This window comes from Mixophyes fleayi, chromosome 5, assembly GCF_038048845.1.
Source record: "Mixophyes fleayi isolate aMixFle1 chromosome 5, aMixFle1.hap1, whole genome shotgun sequence".
NCBI lineage: Eukaryota > Metazoa > Chordata > Amphibia > Anura > Limnodynastidae > Mixophyes > Mixophyes fleayi.
In genome coordinates this window covers 27,787,608-27,815,033 of record NC_134406.1, presented here as the reverse complement: position 1 = coordinate 27,815,033, position 27,426 = coordinate 27,787,608, and the positions used below count along the sequence as shown (strand labels likewise).

Genomic DNA, 27,426 nt, shown 5'->3' with positions numbered 1-27,426 from the left:
GACTTTTTTTCAAGCTACTTATGTAACTATCTAAGAATATTGATCTTTTGAAAATTTAGTAGCAGTAGTACTAGTATACTTATAAAGTGACAACAACAGTGCTGTGGAATCAGAGACTTTTATTCAGGTACAAGTGACATTGCTCCCAGTGGAGCTTACAATCTAATTTCCCTACCACAGATTCCAACACATACAGTAGGGCCAATTATTAATCAGAAGCCAACATACCTACCTACCTGTATGTCTTTGGACAATTGTATGAAATTGGAGCACCCATAAAAATATATAACTGGTTAAATGAATGGCACTCTTGCCTGCTCTCCCAGAATTTCCGTGAGGCTCATGAATTTCGGCTAGTTCACCCGGAGTGCCAGGAGAGCAGACAACTCGTCTGTGCATTGTGCAGTGGGGGTCAGAGCTCTGATGGCACAAATTACGCCCCATGCCCCCCCCAGCGTTTGCCACTTGGATCTCTGTTGGCAAATATGATATATGAACTCCAGACAGATATTAACCTAATCAGAATCTAATTCAGAGCCACAATGCTACATTGTACCAGTCTGTCACCCAAAAACAGGGAAGTTTTTTTTTACTGTATTCAACTCTATTATATTGCAAATCTCCCTAATTACCTTTGAGCCTTTATAGAACAAAATAGGAAGAAATATAACTGGACAGAGAAGAAATTGTATCAGATATATTTTGTTTATTTGCAGTACAAATATGAAATGTACAAAGATGAAATGTCATACTTGGTGAACAAACGGGCTAAATGCACAATCATATTCTTTTGTCCACACAAAGAGACGCCTGGCAGCGGGTAAACATGTACAATCACAGCCAGACTTAAAGGTCACAAGGAATATCAAAATCCGGCATGCATAAAAATGACATTATTTATCGTCTAACCTTCCAGACATTACCCAATTACATTTTATTTTTTTCAATGTGCAATTAAACAGCGCAGCCACGCTTTAGATATATATACCCGTGTGCCTGACCCAGATTGTTAGACAGAACAAAGATCAAAGGTGACCATGATAAAATGCAACGGTGGATGGGAACTACGGAAATTATAACTACCATATTACTAGTGGGGAATGACAACCTTGGCAATATACACTTTTTTGTGTAGTTTAAACTTTTCGGTCTATGTGGCTCTTTGAAGTTATACTCGGGCCCACTCTCAAATGATTTGTAGGAAAAATATATACCTAAAAATAATTAGTGGTGGATAAAGACTGCCATACAAGAGATTGGCTCTCTCCACATACTTTGTAATTAGTCATCCATCAAAACATTGAGCTGGAGATTCAATTCAGCGCGATGTTCCTCTGGGGCAATAACAATCTGATTAGACACTCCAAGGCCATGTCCAGCAACAAATCCCAGCTCATTTTTCCTTGCACCCCAAAGAGGTGCACACAACAATGAGTGGAGACTCCTTACCATAATAGACGGCAATGTGCGCAGCCAGACGTGTCAGTGATGTCCGACGGTACATCTAGTTGAATTGAATCTTCCCCTGATAATCCTATAATCACAGCTGGATTCACATAATTGGAGTCTGTAGGGACATGATGGGGATGAGGCCATCTCACAATCTTACTATACACTGAATAGAAGGCTCAGTGCATCGTCACTGCACATCCGCACACCAGCTCACTGTTGGCTACTGTCTGTACTGTACTAGACAGTAGCCAAGCAGTGATAGCATTTAGAGACATGCTGTAATAAGCGCTGTAACATCATTCCGTCACATTCAAGGTCCACTGGGTAAATCTGGGGACATTTCCAGGTACATGTCCCTACTGGGGGCAAACCATTGAATCCAGGGACTGTCCCTAGGAACATCTAATCACCCTGGGTTAAAGTCCTGAATTTTGGTAGTCCAAAAAGACTAGGGGCCTGATTCATTAAGGAACTTAGGCAAGAAATTTCTTACTTAAGCCTACTGGACAAAACCATGTTGCAATGCAAGGGGTGAAAACTAGTTTTCTATTTTGCACATAAGTTAAATACTGTCTGTTTTTTCATGCCTAAGCTCCTTAATGAATCGGGCCCTAAGCCTCTAAGACAACCAGTGTGGTCTCATCCAAAATGATCATGGCTTTTAGTGGATTAGGCCATAGTTTGGGTGGATAGGGGACATTCCCTACTGTTCCAGTTAAGAATGTTGAGAGGTGCGGCTTTGGCATGCTTGCTATGTAAAGTGGACCTGCTATATACACACAGCCTATCAGTTTGTTAGGAACTAGCGACATCACTGAGACATTGACTAACTAACACTCATTACTAACATGGATAGACAATAAGCTCATGATCATTAGTTCATACTAAAATCAGGACAAACTAGGGCCCACAACCCGTCCACCAAATTGTGCCATAATCCATTCAAGCCGTACTCATTTTGGGGGAGGGTACACTCGTCTGTCAGGCCTAGCCCATTTAAACAGCCACAAATCATGACTGTTGGTAGGTATGTAAGAGTCCGAATATGACGTTATAATTACATAGATGACTGTGCGTTTGTTCTATTAACATATACATAACACTGTAAACACCAGCAACCTTCTGTAATTAGGGGTTTGTACTTACTGTGATAAACTATGTACCAGAGTGAAATCCGTTCATTATCAAACATACATGTACAGTAATTATATAAATTCAAGATGTAGATAAAGGCAAAACATGTTGTTAATTTAAAGATTCAGGTATATGGGAAGCTGTATTATAACTAAGGCATTGTAATCTTCAGCAGGGTATCTAGACTGCCAAATCAGCAATAGACGGCAGTTCCATCTTGTTTGCTGACCCTGCCACCTTATATATTTTTATTTGAGCTAAATGAAATTAGAACTAATTATCTGACGGAAGTCCCGGGTGATATGTTTACCTCCTCCCAATGAAACAATATATCTTCGTGGTCTCAACCTTCTATGTGTCCTATTTATATAACATTATTAAATTAGCTCTAAATGTGTTTTAACGTGTAAATAATAAATGATTTAATATCCCACAAATAAATAATAATATTCAGAGCGAGCGGTCTGCGGTTCCTTATGCCTGCAACTTTTTCCCATAACTAGATCTGTACAATTCTATGATGCCATGTACTGGGAGGTGTAGGGGGTGTTGATCTGCTAGTAATTGTACATCAGGATGGCGTCTACAGAGGAAAGCAATCATGTCAGAGGACACCGCTCCATGTCAAAACCCTGTAGTGTGTATATGAAAACTGAAATTAATCAGTTATATCTGATTAGGCCTATTTCTCTCTGAGCCAAGCTGTTCTCCTGTTACATAGTCTCCAAATAGTGTATGTTGTGTCTGTTCTATGGAAAGCAGACTGATCTCCTGCCAAACAAACATTGAGCCTTGGCAGCATCAACCGAAGCTCATTACAAAGTAAAGGTGAAGTATCTGCTCTGGTTCTAAGTAAAACGCTTTTTTTCTACATTTGGTTCAAGCAAAATGCTTAATACTAACAAGCTGTTATATGTAACTATGAACATGACCGATGCCTATAGAGTGTTCTTATCTCCAAAATTAAATTTCAAACAAATGAATTGCATGTAACTTGTGTCTGAAAGGAACTTGTTACATGATGCTTTTAGAAAAGTCATTAATTACCGACCTAAAGATTCATTTACAAACATAAATGTGTAGTGCAAACTCTGTTTTTCGAGGCCACATACCATAAATTTTACTGCCATGCGCCTGGACTTGCCGCCAAGATGGCGCTATCTGCAGGGGTGATATAGTTTCCCCCGTCTGGCAGGAGACGTTGGGTGGACCGGGGGCGTTCCTTAGTGGGGATTAGGCACTTCAATGCAACAAGTTTTGCACTTAAGTGGGAAAACAAGATTTCATTTTGTGGGAAGTATTATTTGACTGAGCTGGGTGCATTTAGAGACGCGCTCCTGGGTAGAGGTGCAGCCTTTTCCTACCTGCAAAAAGAATGAAATTGTCCTGATGATCAGTGGTGCAGGAAACCTACCTCATCTCTAGGCTTTTACCGGGTTGGGTTTTGCACCTTTGCGAGAATGGGGTTGTTCTCCTTGTAGCCTTAGGTAGAGACAGGAAATTAGAAATGCCCCCAGATAGTAAATGCAGTGCAGTGAAATAGAAAGCTTCAATAAATATTTTAATGTATCTATGTGGCATATACATCAATCCACAGGGATGAATGAAGCATCAACCTCCATTGCGGTACAGAAGTCTCTCTTTGAGAATTGTAGTAAAACAAATAGTTTTTCCCGTGCACCAAGAAGTGAAGGATTTATTTAATAAAGAAGTGGAAAAGTCTCAGTCTAACTGGAAAAGATTAGAACTAATTTATCTCTTCAATGATTGAGAGGCAAAGAAATGGAGGTCAGTTCCAAAAGTGAATGCAGCAATTTCCAATTTGTCAACCAGGGCCACTATTCCTTTAGAAGGCGGTGGTCCTCTAAGAGATCCTGTGGATAGGAAGATGGAAAGTTGTTTTTAAAAGTCCTCATATTGCTTCTGGAACTGCCTTGAAATCAAAGGTAGCTATGGCGTTAGTGAAGGCCTGGCCAACCTGTGGCTCTCCAGGTGCTGTGGAACTACAAGTCCCAGTATGCTTTGCCAGTAGACAACCAGACAATTGCTGGCAGGGCATGCTGGGACTTCACAACACCTGGAGAGCCACAGGTTGGCCAGGCCTGCTTTAGTGGCTAGAGCACTCAGACTATGGGGTGAGACTCTTCATACATATGTCCAGGAAAATGTTTGCTGAAAGGTTATGCAGAGAGGAACAAATTTCCCTAGTGAGGCCAATACTTTCCAGCCTGAAATATGCCTAGAAGACCATGCCAAGGTTTTTATCTGTATTACAAACATGCCCAGTGCGCCTCCTGTGGGTACAGTACTCTGTTTCCTTACAGTAGATTTTAGAAATTATGTTATAATAGGAAAATGAATGTTCAAACATCAGTTTAATGCAGACATATTTCCTTTCTTTCCTTAAACAGCCTGTGACGTTGCTTACACCAAAGAGACAGGTGTATTCACCTCTCCAAACTATCCTAATAACTATCCCAATAACAGGGAATGTGTGTACACACTGACCGCAGAAATCAACAAACAGATTATGTTGAACTTCACAAGTTTCAGCCTGGAAAGGTCTTCAGATTGTGCCAGAGACTATGTGGAATTAAGGCAAGTAAAGGTCACTTCATTGGGGTGAAAATCAATAGTCATTGGAAGTTTCTTAGAAGAATGATGGCTTTAACTTTACAATTAATTGAATGATGTGTTTGTTTTCTGCTGTGATTGTTTGAATGTTTTACTTATTTATATCCTTATTCTTGACCTGTATTTCCCATAGGAGTAAACCTGCCACACAAGTAAGCATATCAATAGGCAATGTTATCCTTTTAGGCACACTTGTACCAAGTATGTGGACAGCTAAAGTGTACTAAATATCAGAGCTGCCATGAAAATGAAACTAAAGTTTAAACTTTTGTGTTTGTGTAGGTACATAAATCTGGAATTTGGTTGGATTTTAATGAAATTCTACAGTGATTGTAGACTTATGTGATAGCGGACTAAACTCCACCAATTTCCCCCCATCTCCCTCCCCCTTACCTGAAGCTGGACACCAGATTGCATGGGGTAGTGGTCTCAGTGTATTTCCCCTGCTTATTACACAGTGGGGAAGGTTATATTAAGGGTGGGATGTCCAAAATTGGATAATCCTTTAAACTCACACAGAGCAGGGAACAGCTAGCTCCCATGTGACCATCATCATCATCATCATCATTTATTTATACAGCGCCACTAATTCCGCAGCGCTGTACAGAGAACTCACTCACAACTGTCCCTTCCCCATTGGAGCTTACAGTCTAAATTCCCTAACATACACACACATACAGACAGAGACTAGGGTCAATTTGATATCAGCCAATTAACCTACCAGTATGTTTTTGGCGTGTGGGAGGAAACCGGAGCACCCGGAGGAAACCCACGCAAACACAGAGAGAACATACAAACTCCACACAGATAAGGCCATGGTCGGGAATTGAACTCATGTGCTGTGAGGCAAAAGTGCTAACTACTAAGCCACCGTGCTGACCACTCTATATATGTAGACTTATATAGGCCATGACAGACCCCCTTGATGAAACAGCATAAGAGCTACGACCAGATGGGATTGCCAGATGTGTACACAAATCAGTAAAACACATAGCAAAACATAGACTTAACGTTTTATTTTGTAACATTGATTTTTCATACATACCCTTTGTTTTCATGCATTTTTTTTTGTTTATTTTTTTCCAATATGCATAAATCAGCATCAGCTTAATAGATCACTAGGCCCCTTCATAGGTTGCGCTCACATCCTTGTGTTTCAAAGTAAGTACATTCATGTGCCGATCCCACACTGAACCAGGAACACCAGGTTTCCTCCAGCTCCTTCCATTTAAGATGCAACATTTTCCTTTCCCGCGGATGCCGCCATTTTGGCCTACAAAGACATGGGGGTATATTTACTAAACTGTGGATTTGAAAAAAAAAGTGGAGATGTTGCCTATAGCAACCAATCAGATTCTAGCTGTTATTTTGTAGAATGTACTAAATAAATGACAGCTAGAATCTGATTGGTTGCTATAGGCAACATCTCCACTTTTTCAAACCCCCAGTTTAGTAACTCTAGCCCATGTATTTTTGTACATAATCTTTACTATCTTACCGTGAAAAGCAAATAACTCCAGATGTTTCAGTATCATCGTTGTCAGTAGACTATATTGTTTTTTATATTTTGTTTCAGAGATGGAGGATATCACACATCCCCACTACTTGGCCGGTTTTGCAGTGAACGCCCCCCGGTAGTGATTTCCAATAGTAATAAACTTTGGGTAAAATTCAGAAGTGATTCCAGCAACACAAATACTGGATTTGCAGCCCATTGGGAAAGTGCTACTACAGGTAAAGGTTTATGTTTAACTTTACAGGTAAAGCCATTAGATAAATGTGTTTCTATGGTTGCTTAAAATGTCTATAAGGATATAATAAAGGTCTTTCAAGTGATATAATTTATTACTGGAAGTATTCTGTTAGTCAGGGTTAAGGGTTAAGACCGACTAGAAATGTGACAAGTTGCGCAGTCTTTTGAGACACTAACAACCCTATACCTAAAATGACAGATTTGGAATTGAAGGCCTTTTAGGCCACGCCTCCAATTCACCCAGACCCCTCCCCTAAGTTATGAAGCCTATCCCTTTTATGGCTATGGAACGCTAAGGTATTTTGGAGGGTATGAGCCACACATCTGGTGTAATCATGTGTTCACATGTAAGGCCGCACAATTGCGTTCTTACCTGTGTATTTCATCATCATCATCAGTTATTTATATAGCGCCACTAATTCCGCAGCGCTGTACAGAGAACTCACTCACATCAGTCCCTGCCCCATTGGAGCTTACAGTCTAAATTCCCTAACATACACACAGGGCTGTCATCAGAAACTGTGGGGCCCAGTACTAATTAATCTGGCAGGGCCCCCCTCCCTGTTTGTTATACATGCACCCCCTATCCCTCATCACAGTAAATGTTCCCCTCACCCCAAAGTAAATGTTGTTCTGATGCAACTTTTTTATATATATCTTTTACCGCATTTTAATCTTACACGGTTTTATAAGTATAGACCTAACTGTACTAAACTAAAACATATACAGACATTTGGTGACTGTGTGGTTGGTTCTCTTGCAGGTTGTGGTTCAACACTAACAGCGTTGTCCGGTGCTTTCACATCTCCGAACTACCCCATGCCGTACTACCACAATTCTGAATGCTACTGGCTGCTGAAAGCATCCAGCGGGAGCCAGCTCCAGATTCAGTTTGAAGACTTCCATTTGGAATCTCTGCCCACTTGTGACTCAGATTATCTTGCTGTAAGTTGTTCCCATTTTCAAATCGGTGAAACGTTAAAACAGAATTGTAATTTCAGAATCACAGTGGCGGACTTGGATTGGATGGTGTCATGTTAGTGTACTGTGGTACAGCCAGAGGCGGAACTATCGAACTGTGGGCTCCGATGCAGGGAAGCGGTGAGGATGGGACCGGGGTCCACAGCTCGCTAGTTCCCCATGCAGCGGGCCCCATTATCTCCATGCGCCTGCTGTACTAATGGTAGTTCTGCCACTGGGTACAGCTTCCAACACATTTTATTTCACAACATACTAATGGTAAATAGTGTAAAGTTAAAGTAAAAACAAACATAGATAAATATTGCATATCTTCAACTGCAACTGGGAAACAGCGGTACTTGCAGCAGACCTGTGCTAAGGATTGTTCATCATCATCATCATCGTTTATTTATAAAGCACCACAGGTCCGTGGCACCACACAATCATCTTACAGATATGACTAACATGAGCACAATAAGTATAATGAGAGATACAGATAATAACAGTTACATTAATATAATTGAGAATAATAATGAGTCCATGGATGGCATGAGCTAGCAATAATAGCTTAAGGTTACGGAGAACTCAACTTGACATGACAACAAGGTCGTACAAGGAAAACAGGCATGACACATAAGGAGGAGAGTTTATTCTATTTTCTTTTTTCATTTTCTCAGATATAGCATCAAATATATATCAGTACAACAGATGGTAAGGATTGGGCAATCTGTTTTTAAACTGTTAGTACAGTAAGTTTCATTGCTTGTCCCCCTCTCCCAAGGATAACAGCATCTTTCACTATAGTATCCATTTGTACGCCATCCGTGCCAGAGACACGATATACTTTCCAGTTGTTCACTCATCGTCTGAGCAATACCAACTGCTTCTCTCCTTCACCCTCTTTACCTCCACATTAGTTTTCTCAGCCAGGGATTACATTGCCCACAGAAGAACCATCATCACCCCTGCCCCAGCCTCTCCTCCAGGCTTTATTTGGTCTCAGACAACAGAATACAGGCTGACATATTTCCCTGTTTTAATTTTTTTGTTTAATAAACAACATACTGTAATAAATTGAATACTTATAACCTAACATAATTTAGTAAAATGGTAAGAAAAATACTACAATGCTGAAATTCTTTAAAAGATTACTACTATTGTGTTATAAGTAATAATACACCCCAAACTGTGAAAGAACAATAGAAATCACCTTTAAGTTCAATGACCTGTATAAAGTACTCTGCCTGTGGCTCCATGTTTTTATATAGTGACAGAACCTCTCTTGGCCTCTAATATCATTCACAGTCGGGGGGAGCATTATCCCGTATTTGTTCCCATACATGTTGCCAGTGATCTTCTCATTGCTGATACCATGTTACAGAATGGAGTATTGTCTTATCTTGTTTTCAGGTCTACAATGGTAATAGTTCAAATTCAGTTCTGCTGGAAAAACTCTGTGGAGCGTCACTTCCATCTCCAATCCGCTCCACCACAAATACTATGTACGTGAAACTGAGGACAGATAACTCTATATCATACAGCGGATTCCTGGCCACATACAGACAGAGTAAGTGGCTGCCATTATCAATCCATCATATCTCAGCATCACGTCAACATGTTACTTATTGGTTTAGCTGTATGTACAGTTATGTGTTCCACGTTCTGAATAATCCGCTTTCCTGAATACTTTATGGACCTAACAGGAGCCCATTCAGTCGCTCACCCTCTGGTGTCCAAGTCCAACTAGGTTTGTTGAGCACCATTTCCACTACGACAGCCAGCCGTTATAGTGATATTACATCCTACCTCTCCCAGTATCATTGGCAGTGCCTTAATTTGTAAAGAACAAGAGTGTCCGTGTCTTATTTCAGGTTTTGCACGGTTGCAAACACACACACACACACACACACACACACACACACACACACACACACACACACACACACACACACACACACACACACACACACACACACACACACATTGTAGGATGGTATAGTGCAAAGAAAGACTTCACACTATTATTGTATAGTAACCTATGATATTTCATAAAATAATTCTTCCTTTTTCTTTATAATTTGTAGTTTGTGAAGGAGTCCTGATAACCAATCGCAGCCAGGGAATCCTGGAGAGTTTAAACTACCCAAATTCATATCCTTCTAACCAACACTGCAACTGGACAATACAGACAACAACTGGGAACACAATCAACTATACATTCAGAACCTTGAATCTAGAAGGCCTCAGCTGCTCATATGATTATATTAAGGTACGGTTGCCATATATTATGGAAGGAGTAAAATAATGGGGTTCTCCAGTTCAATAAAATATTTTCTGCCCCCCCCTTTATGACATTTCCCCATAATGGTCATATGTTTCCTATTTGTACGTAAAGATCCGATGATTTAGCATGATGTCTGATAGTACATAATGGGGTTGAGTTTCACTGTAACGGGCTATGAATTATTGCTCATTACAGCAGGGCTTGGCAACCTTTTCTATCAGTGTGCCAGAAAAAATATTTTCAAGCCCAGGAGTGTCAGTTGTATGTGTGTGTGCGTATATTTATATGTATGTGTGTGTGTATATATGTATATGTATGTGTGTGTGTATATATGTATATGTATGTATGTGTGTATATATGTATATGTATGTGTGTGTGTATATATGTATATGTATGTGTGTGTGTATATATGTATATGTATGTGTGTGTGTGTATATATGTATATGTATACATGTATATGTATGTGTGTGTGCGTATATTTATATGTATGTGTGTGTGTCTATATATGTATATGTATGTGTGTGTATATATGTATATGTATGTGTGTGTATATATGTATATGTATACATGTATATGTATGTGTGTGTGCGTATATTTATATGTATGTGTGTGTGTCTATATATGTATATGTATGTGTGTGTATATATGTATATGTATGTGTGTGTATATATGTATATGTATACATGTATATGTATGTGTGTATACATGTATATGTATATGTGTGTGCGTATATATGTATGTATGTGTGTGTGTATATATGTATATGTATACATGTATATGTATGTGTGTGTGCGTATATTTATATGTATGTGTGTGTGTCTATATATGTATATGTATGTGTGTGTATATATGTATATGTATGTGTGTGTGTATATGTATATGTATACATGTATATGTATGTGTGTATACATGTATATGTATATGTGTGTGCGTATATATGTATGTATGTGTGTGTGTATATATGTATATGTATGTGTGTGTGTATATATGTATATGTATACATGTATATGTGTGTGTATACATGTATATGTATGTGTGTGTGTATATATGTATATGTATGTGTGTGTGTATATATGTATATGTGTGTGTGTGTGTGTATATTTATATGTATATGTGTATACATGTATATGTATGTGTGTGTGCGTATATTTATATGTATGTGTGTGTATATATGTATATGTATGTGTGTGTGTGTGTGTATATATGTATATGTATGTGTGTGTGTATATATGTATATGTATGTGTGTGTGTATATTTATATGTATATGTGTATACATGTATATGTATGTGTGTGTGCGTATATTTATATGTATATGTGTGTGCGTATATTTATATGTATGTGTGTGTGTATATATGTATGTGTGTATACATGTGTATATATATATATATATATATGTGTGTGTGTGTGTGTGTGTGCGTTTATTTATATGTATGTGTGTGTGTATATATGTATGTGTGTGTATATATGTATATGTATTTGTGTGTATATGTGTGTGTGTATACATGTATATGTATGTGTGTGTGTATATATGTATATGTATACATGTATATGTATGTGTGTATACATGTATATGTATGTGTGTGTATATATGTATATGTATACATGTATATGTATGTGTGTATACATGTATATGTATGTGTGTGTGCTTATATTTATATGTATGTATGTGTGTGTATACATGTATATGTATATGTCTGTGTGTATATATATGTGTGCGTTTATATATGTGTGTGTATATATATATATATATATATATATATATATATGTATATGTGTGTATGTATGTATGTATGTATGTGTGTATATATATATATATATATATATATATATATATAAAATATATTTCTTATTTTATTATGCTAATATCATGGTAATGCTAATAGTAAAGAGACCAACAAATAAACATTCATGTTATGCAGCATAGATGTGCCCCCAGTTTATGTTGTGCCTCATACTTACTCTCTGGAGACTCAGCACGCACATCCACACATCATTCGTTCCACAAGGGAACTATGGAGCTCCTTCATTAAAACAGCCGAAGATTAGCAAAATTGAACTGTTGCGTTTCGGCTATCTTTGGCTGCTTTAGTAAGGCAGATGCAGAGCTCCGGAGTGCCAGAAAGAAGTGGTCCAAGTGCCACGTCTGGCACTCATGCCGGGGGTTGCCTATCCCTGCATTACAGTATACTAGAGAGACAGGAAAGCTGCTTGGTGACGTCAGTCTACAGACATGTCACATCAACATCATCAACATTTATTTATATAGCGCCAGCAGATTCCGTAGAGCTTTACAACTGGGAGCAAATAGTAATATAACAATACTGGGTAATACATACAGACAGAGAGGTAAGAGAACCCTGCTCGCAAGCTTACAATCTATTGGACAATGGTTTGATACACAAGGGTAAGTGCTACATCATATTGCATATTTGTCCAGCTAGAATGCAAAGGTTACAAAGTATTTAATGTTCTGTGTTACCATGTAGACTGTACAGGGAACTGAGCAGTGTACATTGTATTTACTTTACTCGATCATAACCGGAGATAGAGAAGTACAAGCAAAGAATATAGGTTTGCAAACTGTAAAGAATTGTGAATGTTACAAGGTGCCTTTTCATTATGAATCAACCTGTATTTTAGATTTACTAGCTCAGTAACAGTGCTCTATAAACGTGTTTCATACAGGACCAAATAATCAGTTTGAGGGTGTCAGATGACTACATAATATAAAGGTGCTTAGTATATAAGCCTCTGTATAGATCAACAGATCATTTCTTGGATTTAGTGTTCCAAATAACCTTTTATTGCTATATAGTAATATACTCTGCAAGATGACTTGTGCTTACAACTGAGACCGGCACCAAGACTGGATTTGTGCCAACTTATTTCCTGCACATCTGCTGATCTTGAGCGGATTTTGTACCTGAGCGGTTCTTGAATATCTACTCCCCATGTGGCTGTTCCCTTTGCCTTTTCCACTGCAGTCCAGCTACAGCTGTGTATTGATTGTACATATAGAGATTCTATAGTATATGTAGAAAACACTATTAGTAGTAGCCTGTTTAGTGCACCCTCACGCCATAATAAAATTTGCACCCTTGTGGGAGAACTGCCAGCTCTCTCTGGAGTCCAGGAGGTCTCATTCTAATTCGAGACACTTCTGGACTTTCGGGGAGAATGGAGTACTATGAGTGGGGGTTAGTACCATATTCGGCTACAGCCTTATGAAGAGTATTGGGAGACAAAGAAAAAGTGGCCAAGGGGTGCAAAAAATCTAAATCTGGGCCTGTTTGCAGCCTTATTAGTTATTTATTGTTCAGTAATTCCCATATTAGACAAGAACATGAGAAGACATGAGCACAACTGTTTTGTGTGCAGATAACTAGTTTTAACTATAACTTTTAAGGCCAAAACCTGAGCTACTGGTACGGCTGAAATGAATAAAACTATTCTGTATTTTCTGTAAAAGTCGGTTTGATATTTAGGATAGGATCACTAATAGATGACTAACGTTTGCTGCATCATGCCGTTTGCTGGTTTAGTGAAATGATACAGATTGTGAAGCCAGGAGGAGGAAGTTGACTCACTGTGGTCACATACACAGGATGCCTATATACACTATGCCAGCTGAAGACACAGAAAATTGGAAATGCTTTGACTTATCCAGAGGAAAGTAAAATATTTACCATGTTGCCAAGGATAGTTTATATGGCATCTTCCTTAGATCAATTGGGGGTAAATGTATCAAGCTGCGGGTTTCAAAAAGTGTAGATGTTGCCTATAGCAACCAATCAGATTCTAGTTATCATTTATTTAGTGCATTCTACAAAATGACAGCTAGAATCTGATTGGTTGCTAGAGGCAACATCTACACTTTTTCAAACCCGCTGCTTGATACATTTACCCCCAAGACTTTCGAACTGCAGCGTTACATTTCATAGTCCAGGACGTGGTACTTAAGGGATATGTAAATAGAGACGTGAACAAGAATAATAAGTAATTCTTTTGTTTGATAAAGCAGCACAGACAAATTATAATAAGCAACATTGTGTCTTTTATAGAAATACTGTAACTTATTTCCTGATTCGCTGATGTTTCCTGCAGCTAAACACAAAAACAAATTCTGTTGCTGTCATGTAACTGATGTGAATAGTGAGTAGATCTAGTGTTTGGTAAATGAATGGCGGAGTTCTGTTGGCACATCTCTGTTATGGGCATGTCAATGCCATTATTTATAGAACATTAGAGGCACATAAACTCATTTGCAATAAACAAACATATCCAAAGATGTTTTTTTCAAGCTTTATCTTTAAATGCAGAATAAATTTACACATACAATAATTATTGACCCCGACCTGTCAATAAAATGGACTAACAGTTTCCATTCATGTTGATGAGATGCTGCAATTGTACTAACTATCTTTGTAGGTATTTATATTTTATGTATCATTTGGTCATTTCTAAAACCTTCCATTCTTTAAAAATAGAAGAAATTTTTACAGGAAAACCACTTTACACTCACAGCTTGTAGACCTTATCTAATTATCTCATCACTAAGCATACAGCACATTTAAAGGAATACATTACCTCTATATGCTGCTAACAAATCTATTTTCTATTCAATGGCAAGTGACCTATTACATTTTTCATTTGCCAACTCGACTAGATGCCGGCGGCTGTAGTAAACCAGTCACAATTCAGCATCATTCGGTCAATATTTAACCGGACAGCAAAAATAAAACATATTTTTAAATACATTGGTGTACAGTACGGATGTCTGCCATCTCTGATCCATTGGCATGGTTTAAAAGTCCTGCACAAATTCAGGAAAGCCTTCAAATAAGATCAATCTCCACCTCCTGGTCACTTATATATTTTTTACATATTGCAAAATGAAATCTTATTCTGGTGGATTCGGCACACGCACAATCACGCCTCTTGCACAGTGGGGAGGAATGTCCTGCGACATCCCCACCTCTGCCCAAAATCCCAATTATTAGTTGCTTACTCTAAGAGGTAAAATTTAGTGCAAACAATGACCCGGTCACATCTCTGAATATGCTAATGTGCAACATTCTATAAGCAACATTCTTTTAGCCCTGTGCTCAGCCGAAGCTGAGCATGAGATAGGTCCTAATTCTTAAAAGAACAGAGCAGATATGCTTTAAAAATAAAATAGAATAACATTCTGATTTGCGCTGGTTTCATTCAGACATGCAAACCAATGGCATGAATGAGTCATTTCTTTTCTGTTACATTTTTTAGGTCTGGAAAGAAATGTGTCAGCTACCACCACACCCTGCCAGCTCAGAGTAATGTGACTTCTGAAATAAAAGACAGTTTTGTGCTCCACCATTAATCAAATCAGAGCCGTGTGCTTGGATAAATTAAAGATCCGTTGTTTTAAATATATAAATGTAAAGTGGCATCTCGCAAACTTCTTTACAGAGTAAGGGTATTTACATATTATTTTGGCCAATACTTTGAACACTGATCCAAGCGAAATGAGGGGTGTGGGGGAGATCTTTGTCTTGTATCATCTGCAGCACTTACCGTCCTGATTTAGATGGGACTGTCCCGCCATCCCAATAGTCAGGACTATCTTCCCTATTATTGAGAATGCTGGGCGTTTTGTATCATACTCAGAGCCAATGGAATAAAATATCCATGCATGATCATATAGATACATGGCTGAAAGACATAGTAAGATGCCAGTAGTATAAATCTATGTATCTTGTTTAAGTGTCCTAAATATATGTTGTCACAAGATCAGGGTACAGACACTATCTCCTGGGGTAGTCAGGGAGCTTTTCTACACAGCAGACATAAAAAGTATAAATAACTAATACATTAGAGAATCCCTCTCTAAGAGGGAGAATTCAATTAGCTGCGATGTTCTGAGGAACATCCCAACCGTGGGATTTGTACAGAAATCTCCGCTAATTTTTATGGGGTGCGAGGAAAAACGAGCAGAGATTTTACCGTAGTAACGGTATAAATGCACAGCCGCAATGTTCTGAGAAGCATCACGGCTAATTGAATTCCACCGTAAGTGTGGAGGGACCAGCTCACAAACAAGCAGCAGTTGTCCAGTTTAGTTCACTTACGGACAAAAAGCAGATTTCTCTTCCTAGGGAGGATTCCAGCCTTTCTCCCCAGATAATGAGAGAGAGACTGACTGAGCAAACTGACACCAGTTTAAACTACACCTTGCAGGTGCAGCTATTAATTAGCCTGCTGTTTGACAGGAAGACCCGAAATGGACCTAATGAATGGAGGCCTTCCCTCTCTCTCCATTCACTCCAAGGAACCCTTGATCCAGCTTTTCCTTGAGGCCAAAGATTTTGAAAAACACCTATTTTATTTGTTTTTACAGTTAAATAGAAGTACATTGCGAATCATAATTAAATACATATGACAAGTTCACATATGCATTTTACATTCAATTAAGGTTAAATAAATTTTAGAGGTGTTTCTTTTTAAAATGTATTTGTACAGAATGTTCGTTGATGACAATGTGAATTTGACAAATCTATGGCAAAGGCACAGATGAGTTGTTTCTGTATTGTGAAATAGGGACTGAATCCTACAGTCTAAAATATGTGATTTTGACCTTTTTTTTATTTATTTAAATAAGCACACTTCCCCTCTGTGCAGTGGTGAGTGGTGTTGTGTAGTAAGAGGTTACTATGGAGATAGAGGTCTTGTGCACCAGCGCATGGTGATCAGCAGGAAATAGAGTAAATGTTATACGTTAAGGGAGCGAAAATACTGTTTCTGCTTTATTGGCTGTTGCTTGGCAACACAAAGTATACAAGCAAACTTCTTTCAGAAGTTCCGTTTGACACGTATTCAGTGACTTGTGTTTGTTGTAGTAATATGGTTTCCCCATTGTAAGTCCTCTCAGCCTATACGTCAGGACCTAAATCATAGGACCCCATACCATTTCTGGTGTGCTCCTGGGATCTTCTTGTTGCAAGCCTATTTTATGCAGCTTAACAATAATATAATTATTAATCATGTTTTAATACAAATCTTTTGCACAAGTCTCTAATTTCTCTTTCGTTATATTTTTACTAATACTTAATTTGTAGAAAAATGAAAGGCAATTAAAATGAAGCATGTTATTACTATTATTTATTATAACTGTAGATTTGTAAGGCACCACAGAGTTCTGCAGCACCGTATAGTAGAGAAAACAGGACATACATAAAACAGGGAGATACAAGGTAGACAAAATAAATACAGACAAGAAAACAAAGGGTATGGAGGACCCTGCTCATTAGCGAGCTCACATTCTAAGTGGGGGGGGGGGGCACAGCTGAAACAAGAGGTGCAAATGTGGCTCAGAATGGAGATTGGGATAGCTGTGAGGGTGTATTAGTGTGAATAGTGTTATCGAGGTAAGGTCAAAAAGATGGGTTTTAAAGGAGCGTCTAAAAGATTTGAAGGCTGTGGGAAAGTCTGATTGAGCGTGGTAGGGAATTCTATAAGTGGGAGGCAGCACGGGAGAAGTCTTTTAGGTGGGAGTGAGAGGTGGTTACCAGAGACGAGACAAGGCGAAGGTCAAAGGTAGATCTAAGAGGGCAGGAGGGAGAGTATATTGATATTAGATTTGAGATGTATGCAGGGGTGGTGTTGTTGAGGACTTTATAGGTAAGGGTGAGTAATTTGAATTTGATTCTGAAGGACACGGGGAGCCAGTGTAGGGATTTCACACAAGACAACTACCCCCTGACCAACAGTGTTGTGTGACGGGATCATTTAGCTTGTGAATCACTTTTACCTTTGCAGTCTGGCTGGACCAAAATGCAAAATGTAGACTTAACCTCATGTATCAAACTCCCATTGTCCCATAGATTGTAAGTTTGCGAGCAGGGTCTTCTCACCTCTTTGTCTGTTTTACCCAGTTTGTTTATTAGTTTACTCTGTTTGTCCCCAATTGCAAAGCGCTACGGAATATGTTGGCGCTATATAAATAAATGATGATGATGGTGCACCAGATTTGGAGCGGTGAGAGAGGAAGATCAGGCTTTCAGCAGCATTTAGTTATGTAATTAAAAATAGGACACCCGTTTGAATTTAAAGTGAACTCAGATATTGTGAGCAGCAATGTTTTGGGCTGAACCAATTTGAGCAAATACAGCCTATAATTTCACCAGGAACTGATGACATCACTGATCATCACGTGACTGTTCTCACAAATATTGATTTGGTATTATATTTGCTTTAAGTCCATAAAGTCCACACTATTTTCCTTATGGGTTATATCCATATAAACATTCACCATTACAGAATTTGGTAATTTGTGCCTTTGGTGTAAGGATTATATAGAACTTTACTTTTTTACTTTACTTTAGTGTTGTAGATAAAATTGCATGACTGGTAAAACAAATATTTTGCTAAACAATTTTATTTATTTTCAGTTGTATGACGGGCCTAATGACCAGGCCAGACTCATTGGCACTTACTGTGGAGTTGACGTCCCTCCAGGTGGCAGTACGAATGGCACAAGCCTTCACGTTGTCTTCCATTCAGATATCTCTGGCACACGTCAAGGGTTTCAGCTAATGTGGAATGTCAATGGTAAGGTTATTTATAGTTCTAATTTACACCAAGATATTTAGAATTTAAAAAACAATTTGTTTTGTTCTTAATCAGAAAGGAGCGGAACTAAGTCATTTATGAATTCCATTAATGATGTGTAAATTATTTTGGCTTTTGCCATATATTTTGTGGACTGGCCCAGTACAAAGATACTTTACATACATCACATAAGCTCACTTTTACCAAGCCTAAATGGTAATGAGAGAACAGAAGATCATTGGAATATGATCTAAGTAAATGATATTTGTGTCAATTACCATTCAAGCCGAGAGGAGAGCTTGGTATTAAAGCCCGGTGTTGAAATATAACACCTATTATCAACAAAAAGAAAACCTTGTATTTGCTTTTAACAGACCATTGAAAACTTGTTCTCAAAGCCTCACTGCATTATAATACTTTAGCCAACTTAATTAAATCCGGTGATAAATGACGATAAAAAAAACCCATACTTCTCACCACATATTAATAAATATGCACCAAAGTTGAAAATGGATTTCCACTGATGACCCTACTTTTGGTTGCTGGGTTGCACTTGTGAATGACACAGTTGGCCCTGAGCGCTATATTCATACTGCTAGGAACTCCATGTCCAAATCTTACACAATGAAGTCAAGATGCGTTAAGTCACGATGCGCGTAGTCATCTCTGTCTGAGGACTCCGATGATGAATCCTCCTAGGCACCCGGTCTGGTCGATCTCTCAATATTTATGCTGATTGCTTACAACAAGCTCAATACCCGTTATTTTGACTTGTTTTCCACACGAGATGCACATGGTGCTGGTATTCTGTTCCTATGATACCCTGTTGAAGTCTTGTATTTTGATATGCACCTAGATTTTTGTGACTATCTGGGGCAGAGTCCATTACTATGGTAGAAATATCCGCTCATTTTTCCTCGCACCTCTATGGGGAGCATGGAAAAATGAGCGGATATTTCTGTACAACAATATCCACCGCCAAGTCCCTCCAGAATGGTCGTGAGACACTTCACGGCTAATTGAATTCCCACCTCTGTTAAAATTTTACTGTTTACATTTGCATTACTCTGTGATTTTCACTTACAACACCAGCTGATCTCATATAGATCAACATAAGTGCTATGTTAGTGTATTGTTGTACCTTGGGAAAGTAAGTTTTTTTTGTTACCTTTCTTTCTGAGGGTGTTGGGGAGGGGGGGGGGTTCTTTCTACTTTTCTATTGTTTTTTCTGTATTGGAAAAATTCAATTAAAAAAATAAAAAATATGCACAAATTTTGCGAATGATAAAAGCAGCCGGGTAGAAAGTTTCCTGGTGTGGCAATGCTAGAGAATGGTGTAGAGAGGAGGTACTTAGGAGGAGGTGGCAATAGTCCAAGTGAGGTAGGATGAGGGTATAACTGTGAGCTCTAGGGGCCTGATTCATTAAGGATCTGAAATGAAGAGGTATCTTATTTCAGTCTCCTGGACAAAACCATGTTACATTGCAAGGGGTGCAAACTAGTTTTCTGTTTTGCACATAAGTTAAATACTGACTGTTTTTCATGTAGCACACAAATATCAACTTTAAATTTCAGTGTACAAATAAGCTATCAAGTATTTGTGTGCTACCTGAAAAAACAGTCAGTATCTAACTTATACCCCATTCATACTGCACCAAAAACCCGGGTTTTTGCAGAGGCACGCTGAAAAACCCGGGTCTTGGTGCAGTATGAATAGTCCAACCACAAAATCCCGGGTCTAAAATCCCGGGACTTAGACCCGGGATTTTGCGAGGGGTAATTCCCGGGTTGGACCCCGCTCGCCTGCAGTATGAATGGTGCAACCCGTGTAATTCCTGGGTCTCACCATTCATACTGTAAAAAAAAAAAATTGGGAATTAAAAAAAAAAGATTTTAATTAATAAAAAATACATAACAAATGTTTACTTAACTTATTTTTAGCCAGCGGTGTCTCCGGTGCGTTGCCAGCTGTCAGGGGGACCTCTGGGTACTAAAATGACGTAATTTCTAATGGACTAGAAATGACGTCATTTTAGTACCCAGAGGTCCCCCTGACAGCCGGCAACGCACCGGAGACACCGCTGGCTGAAAATAAGTTAAGTAAACATTTGTTATGTATTTTTTTTTTAATTAAAATCTTTTTTTACACTTTTTTTTTTCTAAAACCCGGGTCGGGCAGGTGCAGTATGAACCCACCCGACCCGGGAATCTTCTTATCTATACTGCCCTGTGCCCCGGCAATATCCCGGGTTAACAACCCGGGATATTGCCGGGGCGGCAGTATGAAAGTGGTATTATGCGCAAAACAGAAAACTAGTTTGCACCCCTTGCATTGTAACATGGTTTTGTCCAGGAGACTGAAATAAGATACCTCTTCATTTAAGATCCTTAATGAATCAGGCCCTAGCATTGGTTTTGGAGAGAGAGTAGTGAATAATGTTTTATTCAGTTGTCAAGGTGGAAATTTAGAAGTGCTGGTATGGAGAAAGTATGTGAGTGGAAGTTGATAGTTTTATAGGAGATGTGACCATATGGCATACTAGTCTATACACCCCCACTTTGATCATTGTTTTTTGTGTAGTAAATTAGGAGCTGATGTAATTTTCCAAATATCTATGCAGTGAGTTGTGATTAACCAGAAGACCTAACTTCCTGTCTCTCTGTATGTCATGACTAAATCTAGCAGCTATGGAACTAGAGGTCCCAGGAGGCCCTTCCAGTCTGACAGAGTCTGCTGGAACTTGTAGTTCCACATCAGCTGGATAACCACAAGTTGCCTATCTCTGGCAGTAAGTCTACTATGGCACTTACCACTATGAAGCCTATTCATGGCATTTACTGATCTTCTCATTCCATATACAAGTTTAGGAACTGTGTCTTGGACTATTATATTGCTGCAAAACTGATGTATTTCATTACACATTTCCTGTATTTCATTCAGTTATTTATGAGTCAGTTTGAAAGCCGCCATGTGTAATAAACTGGGATCAAAGTAACGTTCGAGAGGATTTTTTTTTCCTTTTTTGTTCTTAATTAATTTTTTGAAACATAACCCAGTCTGCCCAACCAGGAACGCAGCCCCCCCCCCCCCAATATTCCCCCATTGAGGCTTATATGAATATTTTATCCCATTAAACATTTTTTAATGTACCACAGTCACCACCATCTTCACAAACTAATCTATTGTGCATTGATGTGCAAAAATAGTCATGGTGTCACATGGATGTCGCCGGAGGGAATTTTCTGCATTAGGGAATTCCTTTAGGGATCCTTTAATTGTCTTTTTATTTGCTAGTTGATGCTTTCTTACAATTTGTATCTGCGGATTGTTTAGTGGAGAATATGCAGATGTAGTACTTTATTTGAAAGCAATTCCCTCTGTTGTTCAACGCCCCCGTGTGTACGAGCCCTAACAAAGAGAAGCTGCTTCTCCATCAAAGTGACTCTTCCTGTCATAGTGTATTCTGTGTGGCTCCTTCATAAAAGAATTCCCTCAGTGGAGAGCTTCCGGATCTGTCTAAACACAGGGATTTCATGCCAGCTGATCTCAGTTCACACACACACCAGGGATGTGAGTATTAGTGGAAGTTAAAGGTCACATGGCCACATGGTTCAGTTGTTCAGGGAATTGTAAGTGAGTTATCAGGCTGTGATGAACAAGTAGAAGAACGTCTGGCTTGTTGGTCCTGACTAAGTAATGTCTTTAAACAGACCGTCTTGTATAGTCTCCTTGCCTGACTGCGTCTCTTTCAACAGAAAAGTCAACTTTTTTTTGTACCAAAAGTAATAAAAATAATGCTTACAATAATAACTTACTGCGTTGGTCTGAGAAAGATAGAGTATTAAAGACAAACTGGATTCCTGGTATAACAACACATTGGTGTCTCCAAACATCAAGGGCTAGATTTACTAAACGCGGGTTTGAAAAAGTGTAGATGTTGCCTATAGCAACCAATCAGATTCTAGCTGTCATTTTGCAGAATGTACTAAACAAATGATAACTAGAATCTGATTGGTTGCTAGAGGCAACATCTCCAGTTTTTCAAACCCGCAGGTTAGTAAATCTAGCCCCAAGTCTGATTTTGCTCTCTGTTTATATACCATACTTGCTTACTTATCCATTTTTACCTCCTGGAAATCCTGGCGAAGGGGGCGTGGCTGGAGAGTAGAAGGGGGCGTGGCAGGCCAACCGCTTCATTTGCCCCACCCCACAACAAAATGGCTATTTTGTCATTCAGGCTCACAACCTGCCCACTTCACTAGAAAAGTGGCCAGGATGCGGGAGAATTGCCTGCTCTACCGGGAGTCCGGGAGACCTACCCAGAATTCGACATGTATGTTATATACTGGTGTTACATCTGAAGGAGTCTATAGATATAAGAAACAGTGCCATATTGCCTATCGCACAACATTCCTCACATGGAAAAATGTAGACAAAGTAAGCCTACATATAAAACTCCCCTTCTCTGTCAGCCCATTGGATATCAGGACTGTCCCAGAAAAATTGGGAGTTTTGCTAGTTATGCTATTACTGAACTGCATCATCATGATCATCAACATTTAATTATATAGCGCCAGCAAATTGCATAGCGCTTTACAAGTGGACTTAACTACCTTAGCAGATGCCTTCAAGACCAAGGGGTAGATTTACTAAAGCTTCTAAAAGAAAAAGTGTAGATGTTGCCCATAGCAACCATTCATATTGTAGCTATCACTTTATAGAATGTATTAGATAAATGATAGCTAGAATCTAAATGGTTGCTATGGGCAACACTTCCACTTTTACTTTTAAGAAGCTTTAGTAAATCTAACCCCAGGTTTTTACCAATCCTAGGGGCTTATTCATCAAAAGTCGAATAGCCTTTTTGTCTGTTCCACAGCACATGGGTGAGCTGGTTCACACGTTTACACAGAAACTGGCACGGCAAAGAGTATCGCGGCTATCAAAATAAAACGCTGACAATGAAAAATAGGCCCCTTAATCTTATTTAGTCATATACTACTTCCCACTGTAACAGTCCAGTGATATTTAACGGTGTGCCTGGTTTATAATGACACCGGTATTGCCCAAGATCATTATTATAATTACTTTTATTTATTTATTATCATTATTAATATTTCACTATTACAATTATTCCCCCACGTGTGGAAATAAAGTTAAAGTTTTTTAACACTACTAAGGGAGTAAATATATTTTAAGTAAAAAGCCCATTGGGTCCATCAGTTTCTCCCATAGCAACCCTACACCCCTCTCTTCTCCGCTGTGAGGGGATAATAGCAGCGGTTACTGTAGTAACCAGCAAGAGTTAAAGAAAAACACATGTCATTCATTTCCTTTATGAAAGACTTGCCTGCGTAGTCTGATATATCTGTGGTCCAGCACCCAGCAATCAAATCTTTACTACAAGCTACCAAATGATGCCTACCAGTGAGTTAGAGAGTACTCATTATAATGTGCCACTAAAAACTGTACTTTGTGCTACAGAACCACATGAAATAAGAGCTCCTGGTGACTCACAGATGTGTACAATCTGCGGTGATTGCCGGCTTTACCGAGTAAAACTGCAGAACCAGGGACTTCTGGAAATAATTTATTTATTGACTGGTATCTAAGCAACAAGTTTTGGGCTAGACGTTTTTGTGTCATATCCCCGGGGATCTCCGTAATTCTTCACAGATCTTTATATACTGACATTTCAAGTTTCCAGAAATACATTTTCTTACAGAGGCATTTTTTGTCTATGAATTTCGGGTATTATAAAACAGTACTTCAGGAGAAACAGAAACTAGTTGGTTCCACAAAGAGTTTTTAATAGGCGGGTGTGTATTGTCTCCTGTGATTTCACAAGTCCTTCCACTGAAGAATAGTTTCAAAAGTAATATTGCACAAAAGGGGGGGGGGGGGCGGGGGGACGTGACTTTTTTTTAATGAAGTATTTAGACAGATTTATTTTCTTGAAGATTTTTGTGAACTTTCTATTTAGGGGATAACTGTCTCAGTTAGGTCTAAATCCAGCCAGAAAATGCAATTTTGTACATTGGCAAAACCATGTTGGGTCACCAGGGTGGGCACATTAAGATATGCAGATGGATTTAGGGTTGAGAGGGGTGTGTCTTAGCTCAAGCCTATATCACAGTGTTAATATAAAGTTGCCCAGTATTTGTATGCTACATGCTAGCCAGTATTTTCCCTGCATGCAAGAAATAATAATCACATTTGCACCCCTTGTATTGCAACATGGTTATTCCATACTTGCCTACTTTCGGCAAGTGCATTCCGGGAGAGGGACGTGACTAGAGGGCGAGAGGGAGCGGGGCGCGGCCAATCGCGTCATTTTGGCCCCGCCCCCCTCAACGAACATGCTGGTTTGTCGCGGGGAGCGGGGGGAAACGGACACGATCCACCGCGACTAGCGTCATTTTCGCCAGGCAATTGCGGGATGCGGGAGACTTGCCTGGTCTCCCGGGAGTCCGTAAGACCGACCCAAATTTTTGGGAGTCTCCCGGATATTTCGGGAGAGTTGGCAAGTATGGGTTATTCTGGATGTAAATGTGCACCCTCTTGCTGAATCTGCTCTTAACTCTAAATGAGGCGCTAAATGTGCAGATATACCACTGACCTACCTACTACTATTTGTTATATAATGGTGTCAGTAGAGTGTAATTAGCACATGCAAGATGCAAGACAGCGGTGCAGTGGGGGCAGCTGTAGATGGAGATCTCAGTACAGCCATCAGACTTCCCACCAAAATTTGCATGAAAATGATTGATTGTATTTCCGCCCCTATGCAGATGCGCTCACATCTCAAGATGTGATGGATTCTGCATTAGCATCAGTATGTATTTGCCCCTGTCCTCTACCAGGGGCAAAATATATGCCTCCTACCAGGCCTATATGCGTGTTTCTGCAGGTCTGCCTAAACTGCATTTGCATGAACACGCCCCTACTATACTCAGCGGCATTTGCATGTCTCCTCCCTCCCCTGCTTCACCTCTCCTGTACTAAGGAAGTGGCAGATATGAGCCAGTCTGCATTACCGCATGTGTGTCCGTCCTCTTTGTGGATACAGAGCAAATTTAAACAATTTCTTCTGAGCATACTGGTGTGCGTCAGGACCTTTGTGTCTATTATGCACTTTTACCACCCCCCAAATCTCCAAATAAGTGACTTTTACATTTATGTGGACCAATCGCCTAAACACAGTGAGGATTATTTATGAATTATAAAACCACAAATGGACAGTTCAAAATTAGCTCATCACACTCACTGTGTGCCTTGATTTATGTAAGAGCGCCTAGTTATTCACCAAAGCATATGGGTTTGTGGATCAAATTGTTGTCGTTTGCAGACGAGCAGAACAGTGAGGATAGAAATTGGGTGCAGTAAGGTTGTCCCTGGCTATGTGCGGGGCAGACGCACTTCTAGTTTAAGTAGACGTCACCAGAGAGCAGCTCCCACCTTGATGTGCACCAGGCAACCACCGAGCTGCATCGGGGGGAAACCAGTGCATCCAGTGTGCTTCATCCATGGGGGAGAAGCCGTTCTATGGGTTCCACCAATATTCATGAAGATGAAGGTACCTAGCAGCAGCTAGTGACACTTGACCATGAGACACGATAGGATGTCTTAAATATTGTTTCAGCCTACAAATGACTCTATTGTATGTAGAGCATAGGTGCCCTTTGGTCTTAGTAACACATACTCAAGACATTGTACACAATAGGGGAGAAATGAAATGGTCTAAAGTCCCTCTGGGTTGATCTTGCCCATCAGTATATATTTACAGTATCCATACATTTTATTTTATGAACAAAAGAGTATATAGCACTGCTCTAGTACATAAAGTATTGGTGGAGGGGTTATCAATGGCATCCATTAGATAAACTCCAATCATTTCCTTGATTGGCACTTGGAAAAAAATAGTAAATAAGTAGCTTAATTCACCTCATCTTTCAAAACTTACAAATATCTTTACATATAATTTGTTTTACACTGCAATACATTAATAATAATAATAATAATAATAATAATAATAATAATAATAGTAAATGACTTGTGAAATTTGTATAAACAGCTGTTAAATGTATCCTTTTGTTTGGTGAATAGTGATGTCAGAGACTAACAAAGATAACATAATCTTTTACTATGGAAAATATTTTAGGAAATAACAATACCAGAGAGTGACAAAGATAATAATAATAATATAACCCCTTTTACTGTTTCCTGCCACCTCTCTGCTTATTTTCTCCATTTCAGTTACTGTTTCCATAGATTACATCCCCTATAATACTCTTAGAGGAGGTTCTAACAAATATACAAAAGCAGACTGTAACATATAGACAGAAACCCTGACATATTACAAAGCAAGTATGCCAAAGTACAATTTTAAAATGTCTTTATCAGAACTGTTTCTCATAAGAAATAACATATACAGTCTACTTTGAAATATAAAGATTTATAGACAGAATTAAAGATAGATATATGTATACAATGGCTTTGCTTTAAGTACATGGGGGCTCCCTGCTCACAACTCAACTTCCAGGATCCAAAATTCCTTAAAGTTTATATATATATATATATATATATATATATATATATATATATATATATATATATATATA

General features: G+C 39.0%; 1 protein-coding gene across 1 annotated transcript in view; it reads left to right on the top strand.

The window, feature by feature from the left end:
* Positions 1–27,426, top strand: part of CUBN (cubilin) — a 184,331-nt gene that overhangs the window by 52,099 nt on the left and 104,806 nt on the right. Inside the window, exons 23-28 of the mRNA XM_075211910.1 lie at positions 4,998–5,184; positions 6,797–6,954; positions 7,737–7,918; positions 9,344–9,500; positions 10,018–10,202; positions 18,645–18,804. Of these exons, the coding sequence (XP_075068011.1) occupies positions 4,998–5,184; positions 6,797–6,954; positions 7,737–7,918; positions 9,344–9,500; positions 10,018–10,202; positions 18,645–18,804 (1,029 nt within the window). The remainder of the gene's footprint in view (positions 1–4,997; positions 5,185–6,796; positions 6,955–7,736; positions 7,919–9,343; positions 9,501–10,017; positions 10,203–18,644; positions 18,805–27,426) is intronic.